We start from the raw sequence: 13,574 nt of genomic DNA, 5'->3' as shown, positions 1-13,574 counted from the left end.
CTAGAATCATAGAATAGTCGAGTTGGAAGGAGCCTATAAGGCCATTGAGTCCAACCCCCTGCTCAGTGCAGGAATCCACCCTAAAGCATCCCTGACAGAGGGTTGTCCACCTGCCTCTTGAAGACCTCTAGGGTGGGAGAGCCCACGACCTCCCTGGGTAATTGATTCCATTGTCGTACTGCTCTAACAGTCAGGACGTTTTTCCTGATGTCCCTACCCCAGTTTTAGAGGAAAGTCGGTATAGGAATATAATACGGAATCCATCAATCAAATCCAGGTAGGGATGAGACAGAGACACTTCTTTCTCTCCCGTTGTAGGTACCAGGCAGGCTAGGTGGGGTTTTGCACGCGCTTTCTCAGCCTCCCGGACGCGGTGGCCATGGCAACAGAACGTTGTGCTGGCCGTCTCCACGGCAACGGATGGGCGGGGCTCCCGGGATCGGAGAAGCCCTGGCAGCTGTGCTTGCCTTCGACCGGCGGAGGGAGATTTGGGGCGAGCCCGAGAGACGATGGCTTCGGACCTGGAGGAGAGGGTGCGCGCGGCTTTCAGGGACAAGCTGCAGCTGATGTGAGATTTGGGGAAGGGGGGCGGAGAGGAGGGGGGCGCAGGCTTGGAGAACCCCATCCACCTCCCTAGGGCTAATGGCAGCCCAGGGGTGGGTGATTTATTTGGGCAGGCGGTCCAGACAGTGGTGCAGCGAGGTCATTGTAAACCCTGGACAAGTTTTATTGGGGGAAGGGGTGTATGGGTTTTGTGTATTATTTCCTTGGGGAAGCACACAACTCATATTTCTCTCTCTCTCTCTCTCTCACACACACACACAGAGTTGTTCTCCCTCGCTCAACAACTGCTTTTACATTGTTTTTCTACCTTGGAAAGTTCTTCCAAGAATTTATCCAACCCCCGTTTTTAAAGCCATCCAAATGGGTGGCCATCACTACATCTTGTGGTCAGGGCCGGTGCCAGACTATTTTGCGCCCTAGGCAGGTGAGCTGCTTTCACCCACCGACCCCCACCCCAGCGTACCTGGGCGCGGGGCGCCATTGCGCCCGCCCAGCCGAAGCGAAGCCAGGATGCTGGGGGGGGGGGGTTGGCTTTGGAACGGCGCGCCCGGCCGGTAGCTGCTCTGGGAGAATGACTTCCGGGCGCCCACCCAGCCAAAGCGAAGCTAGGATGCTGGGGCGGGGGGGCAGGTGTGGCTTCACTTTGGCTGGGTGGGCTTCCAGCCGAAGCGAAGCCAGGATGCTGGGGCAGGCAGGCGGCTTCGGACTGGTGCGCCCGGAAGCAGCCCTCTCAGAGCCGCTGTGGGAGAGTGGCTTCCGGGTGCGGTGTCCGGCACCCCCCCCCCCTTACCTTGGCGCTCTAGGCGGCCGCCTGAGTGGCCTCTATGGTAGCACCGGCCCTGCTTGTGGTAGTGAGTTCCATAGTTTATGAGCTGTGTGAAGAAGACCTTCCTTTGATCTGTCCTGAATCTCCCACCCGTCAGCTTCATGGGATGACCCCGTTGGGTTCTAGGGTTATGAGAGAGGGAGAAAAAGGTCTCCCGATCCACATTCTCCACCACAGGCATCATTTTGTAAGCTTCTATCATGTCTCCCCTGAGCCTCCTTTTGGCGAGATGTGCGCATGTGTTGCAGTAAGCATCATCTTAAAAGTGACCAACCGCCCCCCCCAAAAAAATCCCACCACCGCCTCTCTTGCACAAGAGGGAGAATGCCTCTTTTAAGATAGTGCTTGCACTCCACATTGGATTAATTTATTTCCTTAGCTGCTGCTGCCTGATTAATTGGGGCATGTTTTCTAGTCGATCAAAATGTCCTTTCATCAATGCATCTCCTAGATGAATTGATTGAAATCTTGCACAACCCCGGATGTAATGGGCTGTAGGTTCTTGGCTCTTTGGGGTTAAGCGCTGTCATCGAAGACAAAGTTGGCTGGAGTGTGTGTTTGCCCCCCCCCTTCTTTAAATCTCCTTTCTTGTTTCAGGAAAATCCCTGAAAAAGAAGGTGGCTTTTTGCCTCCTGCTTGTTGCCTGTTGGAGAAAAGGAGAGAATTGGTTCAGGTGGAACAGGCTCTCCTAGCCCAGAAAGAGGTAAGTGTCCTGTCTAACCCTACTGCCCCTGTTTTGGGAGAAGATGTTTCAGGTAATCAATCAGAGGGCATTTCACCAGGGGCTGCATGCATAATAATGACACCTAATGAAATCCTTTGTCCTCTACAACTGTATTATTATTATTGTTATTATTTATTTATATAGCACCATCAATGTACATGGTGCTGTACAGATTATACACAGTAAATAGCAAGACCCTGCCGCATAGGCTTACAATCTAATAAAGTTGTAGTAAACAATAAGGAGGGAAAGAGAATGCAAACAGGCACAGGGAAGTGTAAACAGGCACCGGGTAGGGTGAAGCTAAACAGTATAGAGTCAGAACAAACTCAATATTTAAAAGCTATAGGGAACAGAAAAGTTTTTAGCTGAGTTTTAAAAGCTGTGATTGAGTTTGTAGTTCTCAAGTGTTCTGGAAGAGCGTTCCAGGCGTAAGGGGCAGCAGAAGAAAAAGGACGAAGCCGAGTAAGGGAAGTGGAGGCCCTTGGGCAGGCGAGAAGCATAGCATCAGAGGAGCGGAGAGCACGAGCGGGGCAATAGTGTGAGATGAGAGAGGAGAGATAGGCAGGAGCTAGGCCATGGAAAGCTTTGAAGGTCAACAGGAGAAGTTTATATTGGATTCTGGAGTGAATTGGAAGCCAATGAAGAGATTTCAGAAGTGGAGTGACATGGTCAGAGCGGCGGGCCAAGAAGATGATCTTAGCGGCAGAGTGGTGGACAGAGACCAGCGGACTGATGTGAGACGAGGGGAGGCCAGAGAGAAGAAGGTTGCAGTAGTCCAACCGAGAGATAACCAGTGCGTGAACGAGAGTCTTGGCAGAAGAGACAGACAAAAATGGTCGAATCCTGGCAAGGATACAGGAAGAAACGACAGGATTTAGCTACTGCCTCGATATGAGGAATAAAGGAGAGCGAGGAATCAAATATAAAGCCAAGACTACGAGCTTCCTTGACTGGAGTAAGCGTGACATCGTTGACAGTAAGAGAGAATGAGGGGTGAGGAGAAGGTTTAGGAGGAAAAACAACTGTTAAAGATACAGGAGCCCAGTCCCCCCCCACACACACACTTTCTATATAGCTGCCCTAATTCAGCCTCCTCAACTGACCTTCTCTTCGACTCTCCCAGGAGTTTCAGATGAAGATGGAAGATTTGCAACGTCGTCGGCAGGAGCTAGAGCGCAAAGAAGGAAAGCTGAAAGAGGCCATCTTGAAGTTTGACAAGTTCCTGAAGGTCCGTAGGCATAAGACGGGGGGCAGGCCACTTCTTTTAGTCTGGAGGCCAGATTGCGGGCCAGAGAACATCAAGCGGGGCGACCCGGGGACGGCCTTAAGGGTTGGCATTGGCTAGGCTGCTGCGGAGGGCCACCAGGGGGTGGCCGTGAAGGTAACGGTCCCCTAGCGTGATCCACAGTCCCTCTCTTGCAGGAAAACGACGCCAAGAAGAGCCGGGCGCTGCGCAAGGCCGGTGAGGAGCAGCGGCAAGCGGCCCAGAGAGGAGCGGAAGCTGAGCGCCTTCGCCAGGAAATTGCCCGGTTGCTGATGGTGAAAGAGGCATTGCATCAGCGCCTGGTGGCCCACAAGGCTTTCCCCACGTACCTGCAGAAGGTCCTGGAAAAGTCAGAGCAGGTGAGAGGGCGGGAGCCAAGCCCAGGTGCTTGGAAGCAAAAAAACCAGCAAGGTTTTGGGTGTGCAAGTCAAGGCCTGCAGCTGAACTTTTGTGGCTGTAGGGCTGGAAAGAAGGAGGCAGCATAAATCTAAATGGCCAAGGTTGCCAACTAACCAACACACACACCCCAAAAAATCTGACCAGGCCTCCTATTTTAATTTTTTTTTAATTATTATGTTGGATTTGGGGCTAATTGTCAGAAAAGCAAGAGTGGGGCAGCTCTTGATATGTTTTTTTAAGAACGTTAGTGTATCTTAGACTACAACTCCCATCATCCCCAGCCAGGCAGGCTAATGGCTATGCTGGCTGCAGGAGCTGGGGGTTACAGTTCAACACACATGGACCGGAGTCAATTCACCTTAGGAAAATGGACTGCTTTTGCAGTGAGCTCAGCCTTCAGGCCCCAGCAAAAAACACTGGCTCCCCGTGCCCCCACACACACCTAAAGCGCTCCATCCCCAGGCCTAACTGTTTTTTATTACCAGACTGGGCTATTCTTAATCATCAGACCCTAAATATAAGCAAGTATAATGATTTGTTAAACACATTGTGTATTTGAAGCGTTTTTACCCCACTGTTCAACTGAAAAGGCTTCCAGAACAGTTTCCAGAAGTGCAATAATAAACAAAACAGCCCTTGTCAGCTTATGTTGTAAAAGGCATGACACAAAAGGAAGCAGTGGTGAGGAGGGAAGAGGAAAAGAAGAAAACTCAGGCACTGGTTCTTAAAGTTGCAATGTTCTTGTAATTACCGGCTTGAATGGAAACTGATTCAGGGAGAGGAAGGGCTAAATGGAGTGGGCCCTACTTCCGCTCTTGCTCCTAATAAATCATAATCATAATCATGATGTAGAGTTGGAAGGGGTTGAAAAGATGAGTGTGTTGGCAGGAGTTCCTCCTGGAAAATGAAGCAGCAACAGCAGCAATATCCCTCTCTTGTCCAGGATCTCTTCTCGATCCTCCCAGAGTGCAGGACACGGAATAACGGGCTCAAGTTAAAGGAAGCCAGATTCCAGCTGGACATCAGGAAAAACTTCCTGACTGTTAGAGCAGTACGACAATGGAATCAGTTGCCTAGGGAGGCTGTGGGCTCTCCCACACTGGAGGCCTTCAAGAGGCAGCTGGACAACCATCTGTCAGGGATGCTTTAGGGTGGATTCCTGCATTGAGCAGGGGGTTGGACTCGATGGCCTTGTAGGCCCCTTCCAACTCTGCTATTCCATGATTCTAGGTCTAACCACACCGTATCTGTGAACTGTCATTTTCTCTTTGTTCCGTTTTTGCTCTCTCAACCGCTTATTTATTTATTGCACTTATATGCCTCCAGGGCTCTCTGGGCGGTTTACAGAAATTCTAAAATTGAGATAAAAACGAGTATACAAAATTTAAAATTCTAAAACACAGAACCGTTAAAAAACTAAACATGTGGGTCATTAGGATGTGCCGCCATATGCCTGGGCAAAGAGGAAAGGCTTAACCTGGCGCCAGAAAGATAGCAGCGTTGGTGCCAGGCGAGCCTCGTCAGGGAGATCATTCCACAGTCTGGGGGCCACCACCGAAAAGGCCCTGTCCCTCGTTGCCACACTCCGAGCCTCCTCCCGAACCGCTTCACTCCGAACCGCTTCCCATCCTGCAGTTTCATGAAATCCCGGAGCTGATCAGCCGGTTCCAGGCTCTGTTGGCCACGCAGGCCGCCTTGGTCCAGAGGGAGCTGGCTGCCCGCGAAGCCGTGGAGGAGGAACGCGCCTGCCTGCAGCAGTTCGTGGAGGAGAGCAGCAACCAGATCTTGCAGCAGAACAACCTGGTGGCCGAACTGCAGGGCCAGCTGGAACAGAACCGGACCAGGGTGCATGAATTGGTAAGGTGACGGTTAACCACGGTCGTTAACCATGATCAGGACACGCCGGGGCGGGGGGAGGGGGGAGGCGTTGTGCCTGGGGGGGTGCGTCCAATGTGGCTCAAATGTGGGTCCCGTATTGCCATGAAATGTTTCAGGTTTTGCATGACCTCTGTGTTGAGTTTGTGTTCTGGTTCTTCCTGTGCAACCAGCCTGGACACCCAGCCATGAAAGCTCGATTAGCTGGAAGGAGGCGCTGACTTTCTTTGCACGTATATATCCTGCATCTATTTTCCGTCAATAAACCGTCAACTTTTTGCACGAGTGGCTTGTTTTCACCTTGATAACCAAAAGGACCTGATCGATGACTTGGACCTGGCAGAACCAGAACCCAAACTCAACACACCCTCAAAAGTGTGGGGACGGTTGGCTTTGAAAGGACATGAACCCCCGCCCCCCATCCTTCATAGCAGAATGGCAGGTACATACTGACAATTGGAGGGATTTCATTGCTGACTCTCCAAGCATCACCTGCTGATTTTGCCTGCGACAGGGCTGTTGAATCATGTACAGAATCCACTGGTGTAGTGGTAAATGTGGAAGTGCAGGCGGCAAATCCCCATAGCCATGACCCAAAGGAAAGGAAAGGAAAGGAACCTCTCATGCAAGCACTGAGTCATTACTGACTCTTGGAGGGACGCCAGCTTTCGCTGACGTTTTCTTGGCAGGCCTCGTAGCGGGGTGGTTTGCCGTTGCCTTCCCCGGCCATTATTACCTTTCCCCCAGCTAGCTGGGTACTCATTTTACCGACCTCGGGAGGATGGAAGGCTGAGTCGACCTGAGCCGGCTGCCTGAAACCAGCTTCTGCTAGGATCGAACTCAGGCCGTGGGGAGAGTTTCAGCTGCAGAAACTGCTGCTTTACCGCTCTGCGCCACACGAGGCCCATGACCCAAAGAGAGTCCAAAAATTCAGCCAGCTGCATTGATCCATGTCGCCAAGCTGGTTCTAGCAGTTTTCATCTCATAAAAGCCTTGCTGGATCAGGCCAAGGGTCCACCGAGTCCAGCACTCTGTCCACACAGTGGCCAGCCAGCTGTCGACCAGGGACCCACAAGCAGGACATGATTGCAACAGCACCCTCCCACCCATGTTCCTCAGCAACTGTGGTACATAGGCTTATTGTCTCTAATACTGGAGGTAGCACATAGCCATCAGAGCCAGTGTGGTGTAGTGGCTGAAGTGTCGGACTGGGAGTCGGGAGATCTGGGTTCTAGTCCCCACTTGGCCATGGAAACCCACTGGGTGACTTTGGGCCAATCACAGTCTCTCAGTCCAACCCACCTCACAGGGTTGTTGTTGTGAGGATAAAATGGAGAGGAGGAGGATTATGTACCCTGCCTTGGGTTCTTTGGAGGAAAAAAGGTGGGATATTATAATAATAATAATAATAATAATAATAATAATAATAATAATAATAATAATCAGGACTAGTAGCCATTGATTGCCTCCAGGAATTGATCCAACCCCCTTTTAAAGCCATCCAAATTGGTGGCCATTGCTACATCTTGTGGTAAAAGTACTTATCTGTCCTGAATCTCCCACCAATCAGATTCATGAGATGACCCATGAGGGAGAGAAAAGGCCTCCCTCACCACATTCTTCACAAGACGCATCAGTTTATATAGCTCCAGCACCCTCCCACCCATGTTCCCCAGCAGCTGGGGTAGCTCTCCACCAGGAGCAGACCTTTTGTGTAGCTGCTGGGCCCTAATTTGCTGTTCAGGATCAAACCGCCCCAAATGACATGACAACGGGCAACAATATATTGTTTAGAAAATTCGTCTCCTCATAGCTACTGTGAGGATTGCAGCTATTAAGGGAACAGGGAATTCTGAGGAGGGGATGACAGTGTCCCTGCTAATAATAAATCGTTGGGCTACGTCCCTGTGAGCCCTGAGTCCGCTACACCACTGACGGACTCCAGTGATGATCAGGGGTCTGGAAACAAAGCCCTATGAAGAGAGACTGAAAGAACTGGGCATGTTTAGCCTGGAGAAGAGAAGATTGAGGGGAGACATGATAGCGCTCTTCAAATACTTAAAAGGTTGTCACTCAGAGGAGGGCCAGGATCTCTTCTCGATCCTCCCAGAATGCAGGACACGGAATAATGGACTCAAGTTAAAGGAAGCCTGATTCGGCTGGACATCAGGAAAAACTTCCTGACTGTTAGATCAGTACGACAATGGAATCAGTTACCTAGGAAGGCTGTGGCCTCTCCCACACTAGAGGCCTTCAAGAGGCAGCTGGACAACCATCTGTCGGAGATGCTTTAGGGTGGATTCCTGCATTGAGCAGGGGGTTGGACTCGATGGCCTTGTAGGCCCCTTCCAACTCTGCTATTCTATGATTCTATGACTCTCTGTGTGATGCAGCCCTAAGGGCAGTAGGATGCAACATAAGAACTGCATGTCAAAGGTGAGTTTCCCCCTTGACTCTCTCTACTGCCTCCTCACCACTACAGGAGTCTAGCTGGGTCTGCATCCAGAACACAGCTGCCGACAAGACGCTGGAGCTTGGCAAGATCAAGCTGGCTGCTTTGAACCTCTTCCAGATGGTGGCCAAGCACAGGAGGCTGCCGGCCGACGTGCCGCTGGAGGACACGGAGGCCCAGCTTGATGCGGTCAGTAGCGATAGGAATCGATTTAAAGTCTTTTTATGCCGCTCCTCAACCGGAAAGGCTCCTGGAGCTGTTTACATACAATGAATGACCCAAGACAGCCCCCGCCCACCAGCTTACAATCTAAAATTCCTATCCTGTGGAATTTTGGGATGTTTTTAGGATGTTTTAACAATGTATATTATGTTTTAATTTAGTTTTATGTATTTTACATTTACTGTTGTTCCCTGCCTCGATCAAAATGGAGAGGCAGGTAAGAAAGCTTCCAAATCATGTGAGGTAGTGGTTCCTCTCTATTCAGCCCTGGTTAGGCCTCATCTAGAGTATTGCGTCCAGTTCTGGGCTCCACAATTCAAGAAGGACGCAGACAAGCTGGAGCGTGTTCAGAGGAGGGCAACCAGGATGATCAGGGGTCTGGCAACAAAGCCCTATGAAGAGAGACTGAAAGAACTGGGCATATTTAGCCTGGAGAAGATTGAGGGGAGACATGATAGCACTCTTCAAATACTTAAAAGGTTGTCACACAGAGGAGGGCCAGGATCTCTTCTCGATCCTCCCAGAGTGCAGGACATGGAATAACGGCTCAAGTTAAAGGAAGCCAGATTCCGGCTGGACATCAGGAAAAACTTCCTGACTGTTAGAGCAGTACGACAATGGAATCAGTTACCTAGGGAGGTTGTGGGCTCTCCCACACTAGAGGCCTTCAAGAGGCAGCTGGACAACCATCTGTCAGGGATGCTTTAGGGTGGATTCCTGCATTGAGCAGGGGGTTGGACTCGATGGCCTTGTAGGCCCCTTCCAACTCTGCTATTCTATGAATTCTATGAAAAATATAATAATAATAATAATAATAATAATAATAATAATAATAATAATAATAATAATAATTTATTATTATTATTATTATTAAAAAGACATGACACACAAGGAAAGAGGGATGGGAAGGGAAGAGGAAGAAGTAGTAGTAATTCTTTCAGCAGGGCTTGGAGAATGGCCTTGCTGACCCTCTCCTCTCCCTCTGTAGAGCCTGCCAGGAAGAGCGTTAAGGTACAATAGACTGATGTTTTAGCTCCACCTCTTTCCACCTTTGGTCCTGCCCATCACTGGAACCCAGCCCCCAACTGCTTTTCTGATATTGAATTTGGCCCTCGGGCCGAAAGGAGTTTCCCAACATGCTTAACTACATGCTGAGGATGGATTTTTTTTCTGGCTTAGGTGGATGGAAGTGCCAAGAGAATGCCATCCTTTACCCCTTTGATTTCCATCTTTCTTCCATCATGGAACTCAAGCCAGGGAACCTAGGCAGTCTCCCATCCAGGCCCTGACCAGGCTCAGGTCAGCTTAGCTTTAGCAAGGTTGTGTCACCCTACGCCTTCAGGCCATGCCTTGGGGCCGTATCAGCGCCAGCTTTTCACAGGCCCTTGCCCGACTCCCTTCATGGGTGCCCTCCCTAGGTGAGTCTACCTTCTCACTGCCATGGCCACCAGCTGCTCTTGACCCTCCTCTTCCTCATCATGGGTACCACTTGCTTGCTTGACAGGCAGAGAGCCAGGAGGCAAGGAGGCTGTGGCATCACCTGCTCATCATCACCACTGTTGTCCATGCCAGAACGAGAGGTGGACAAACAAACAGGTTGAGATACTACACTTGATCTTAGCCAAAAGGCCGAGAAGCGAGGCCAAGGATGAGATTTCTAGAAGGCTGTATGACTGTGATATTCTGACATCTAGGGCAGCGGTCGAAGTGAGCCGCTCAAATGGGCTCTATAAAAGTATCATTACTGCTCTGGGAAAGGCTCCCCTGTATTTAACTTCTGGAATGCCGCAAGAGCCGAGATTTTACTCGGTGCAGGTTAAATTCACTCCAGCTGATAGAGGTGAAGGCGCGCTATAAAAATCACCCTAGCGCCAATGTAGATTGCCCAGCAGGGTGCCCTACAGCTGAGGATATGATTCATCTCCTAGTTGAGTGCCCAAGGTATGCGGAGCTGAGGAAACATTACCTTGAGCCTTTAATTCCCAGGTTTAATTTCACGATCGTATCTCAGCATGTCTTTCAGATATCTCAGCTTGGCTGCTTCATCGTCGTTTGAAACTTAATATGGCAAAGACTGAATTGCTTGTTTTTCCTCCTAAACCTTCTCCTCATCTCTCATTCTCTCTTACTGTCAATGATGTTACGCTTACTCCAGTCAAGGAAGCTCGTAGTCTTGGCTTTATATTTGATTCCTCAACTCTCCTTTATTCCTCATATTGAGACAGTAGCTAAATCCTGTCGTTTTTTCCTGTATAATATTGCCAGGATTCGATCATTTTTGTCTGTCTCTTCTGCCAAGACTCTTGTTCATGCATTGGTTATTTCTCGGTTGGACTACTGCAACCTTCTTCTCACTGGCCTTCCTTCTTCTCACATCAGTCCGTTGGTTTCTGTTCACCACTCTGCTGCTAAGATCATCTTCTTGGCTCGCCGCTCCGACCATGTAACTCCACTTCTGAAATCTCTTCATTGGCTTCCAATTCACTTCAGAATCCAATATAAACTTCTCCTGTCGACCTACAAAGCTTTTCACTGTCTAGCTCCTTCCTATCTTTCCTCTCTCATCTCACACTATTCCCCCGCTCATGCTCTTCGCTCCTCTGATGCCATGTTTCTCGCCTGCCCAAGGGTCTCTCCTTCCCTTGCTCGTCTTCATCCATTTTCTTCTGCTGCCCCTTACGCCTGGAACGCTCTTCCAGAACATTTGAGAACTACAAGTTCAATCGCAGCTTTTAAAGCTCAGCTAAAAACTTTTCTTTTTCCTAAAGCTTTTAAAACTTGATTTTGTTCTGACTTTATACTGTTAGTTTTACCCTACCCAGTGCCTGTTTACCCTACCCTGTGCCTGTTTGCATTCTCTTCCCCTCCTTATTGTTTTATTATGATTTTATTAGATTGTAAGCCTATGCGGCAGGGTCTTGCTATTTACTGTTTTACTCTGTACAGTACCATGTACATTGATGGACCTATATAAATAAATAAATAAATAAATAAATAAATAAATAAATAAAAATAATAATAATAATGTCATCTAAAGGTGTAGTTCAAACACTTTTGGCTGGTACAGACTATTATATATCATTTAGGACTGCCAAGTTTGTACACCGGGCGATGGAGGTCCGGAAACTATTGATTGACTCAAACGATTAAATTCTTAGAACCAATATTATATGTTGGTTAACTTTGTAATTATAACCTGGGTGATTGTTATCCTAGTAACTCTCTTTTTTGTAGCACTTTTGCTGGCTAGTGGCCAGCTCGCGGCGGGTATGTTATTGTCTCATCTGTTTGCGAATGGCCCATGCGGCTAATGTGCAATAAAGTTTATTATTAAAAAAACAAACGGGTTGAAGTGGTGAAGAGGAGCAACGCTGGGGGGATTTTGTTAGGGGGCCCCTACTGTGGTGTGGGCCTTTGGCAGGTGCCCAACCATGCCTACTCTTGGTACTGGCCCCAGTCCTTATTTATTTATGTGTTATTGCATTTCTATCTCGCCTTTTTTCCTCTTAAGGAACCCAAGGCGGTGTACCTTGTTTTTATACTGTTTTTTATGTTTTTGATGGTTTTTAAATTTTGTATACTTTGAAGGTTTACCATTTTTAATTGTTGTAAACCGCCCAGAGAGCTTCGGCTGTGGAGCGGTATATAAATGTAATGTAATAAATAAATAAATACATAATCCTCCTCTCCATTTTATCCTCACAACGACAACCCTGTGAGGTAGGTTGGGCTGAGTCTGTGACTAGCCCAAAGTCACCCAGTGGGTTTCCATGGCCAAATGGGGACTAGAACCCAGATCTCCCGACTCCCAGTCTGACACTTTAGCCACTACACCACACTGGCTCTCCGCATACCTCCCAGACAGAATCGTTCCACAAGGTTTCCTCGATTTCACCAGGTCCAGCTCTGTGTTGTCGACTTAAGTGATATCCTTGCTGACTTCCGCAAAGGGGAGCCGATGCCACTTCCACAGCCGGGACTGACGACAGCGCCCCAGTCTGAGCCGGAGACCAGCTAAGCCACGTCCACTATCTGGGGTGAGTTTAGACCCACCCATGGGCTCATTCTGTAACTCCTGATATTCTCACTTTGTCTTGGCAGAAAATTGGCACATGCCCACATTGTCCAGTGAGCCCCCATTCCATTAGTGGGTGGGGCATAAGGCAAAAGGAACAGGACTAAAATACCAGCCTATTTTAGCTGAAAGCTCTTCCTGTTCCTGAGCTTACTTCAGGTGGTAGCAGCGGCACATCTTACAAAACTGTCTGTGCCCCACTGTGGCCATTCCAATCTGGCAACAGTTATCCATACCTGGGTTAATCAGCTAGACGACTGCAATGTGCTCCACGTGGGGCTACCCTTGAAGAGTGTCCAGAAACTTTAATTGGTGCAAAAGTAGGCTACGAATCAGTGCATGGGATTATGATTACACCACCCCAATACTGAAAGATCTGCACAGGTTGCCAATTATTTCCCAGGTTCACTGTTAAGCTTTAATCTTGTTATAAACCTGCTGCAAAAGGTCCTTTTGAAGACATCTTTGCTTGCAGAAGCCCATTTGTCAGGGACGTGGGGAAAGTTTTTGTCTTGCATTGCTGCCGAACGTTGAAAGGCACTCATGCTGACAACCATCTGTCAGGGATGCTTTAGGGTGGATTCCTGCATTGAGCGGGGGGTTGGACTTGATGGCCTTGTAGGCCCCTTCCAACTCTGCAATTCTATGATTCTATGCAGGTGTTGCAAGTGATCCCTGCTCTCTCTGCCTACAGGAAGGGGAGGACAAGGCACATCTTTTTAATTCGGCTTTATGAATGGGTTTGTTATGGTTTGTAAAGATGCTTTTAAAATGTTACTAAGCTTTTCTTTCTTTCTTTCGTCCTTCCTTCTTTGTTTCTTGCATTTTTATACCGCTGAATAGCCGAAGCTCTCTGGGTGGTTTACAAAAATCATGATACTTGTTTTTTGGATTTCTGGAAACCTGCCTTGATTGGTTCCAGATCGGTTCTAGAAATACAACACATACATTTTGTGGTCCCAAGCCTTACACGGCTTGGGATCACAATACCCAGCGTAACGCCTCTCCCGACATGAACCTACCTGTACACTGCGCTCAACATCTAAGGTCCTCCTCCAGGTGCCTACTCCGAGGGAAGCTCAGAGAATGGCAACAAGGGAGAGGGCCTTTTCTGTGGTGGCCCCCCAATTATGGAACATTCTCCCTGACGAGGCTCGCCTGGCACCAACA

At 48.9% G+C, this 13,574-nt stretch overlaps 1 protein-coding gene and 1 pseudogene across 1 annotated transcript; one reads left to right on the top strand and one right to left on the bottom strand.

Annotated features, from left to right (window-relative positions):
• The first annotated feature begins 379 nt into the window (after window positions 1-379).
• Window positions 380-12,347, top strand: CFAP73 (cilia and flagella associated protein 73). Its single transcript, XM_063144045.1, is given in 9 exon segments — window positions 380-421; window positions 424-505; window positions 508-568; window positions 1,988-2,093; window positions 3,241-3,345; window positions 3,540-3,740; window positions 5,416-5,637; window positions 8,138-8,296; window positions 12,228-12,347. Coding segments are annotated over 9 exon segments (1,098 nt in total).
• LOC134410913 (U2 spliceosomal RNA) lies at window positions 9,905-9,970 on the bottom strand (annotated as a pseudogene).
• Window positions 12,348-13,574: the final 1,227 nt, after the last annotated feature.

The sequence above is a fragment of the Elgaria multicarinata genome, chromosome 18 (genome assembly GCF_023053635.1).
Source record: "Elgaria multicarinata webbii isolate HBS135686 ecotype San Diego chromosome 18, rElgMul1.1.pri, whole genome shotgun sequence".
Classification (NCBI taxonomy): domain Eukaryota; kingdom Metazoa; phylum Chordata; class Lepidosauria; order Squamata; family Anguidae; genus Elgaria; species Elgaria multicarinata.
Note: the sequence above shows the minus strand (reverse complement) of the source record. Positions and strands in the feature narration are given on the sequence as shown.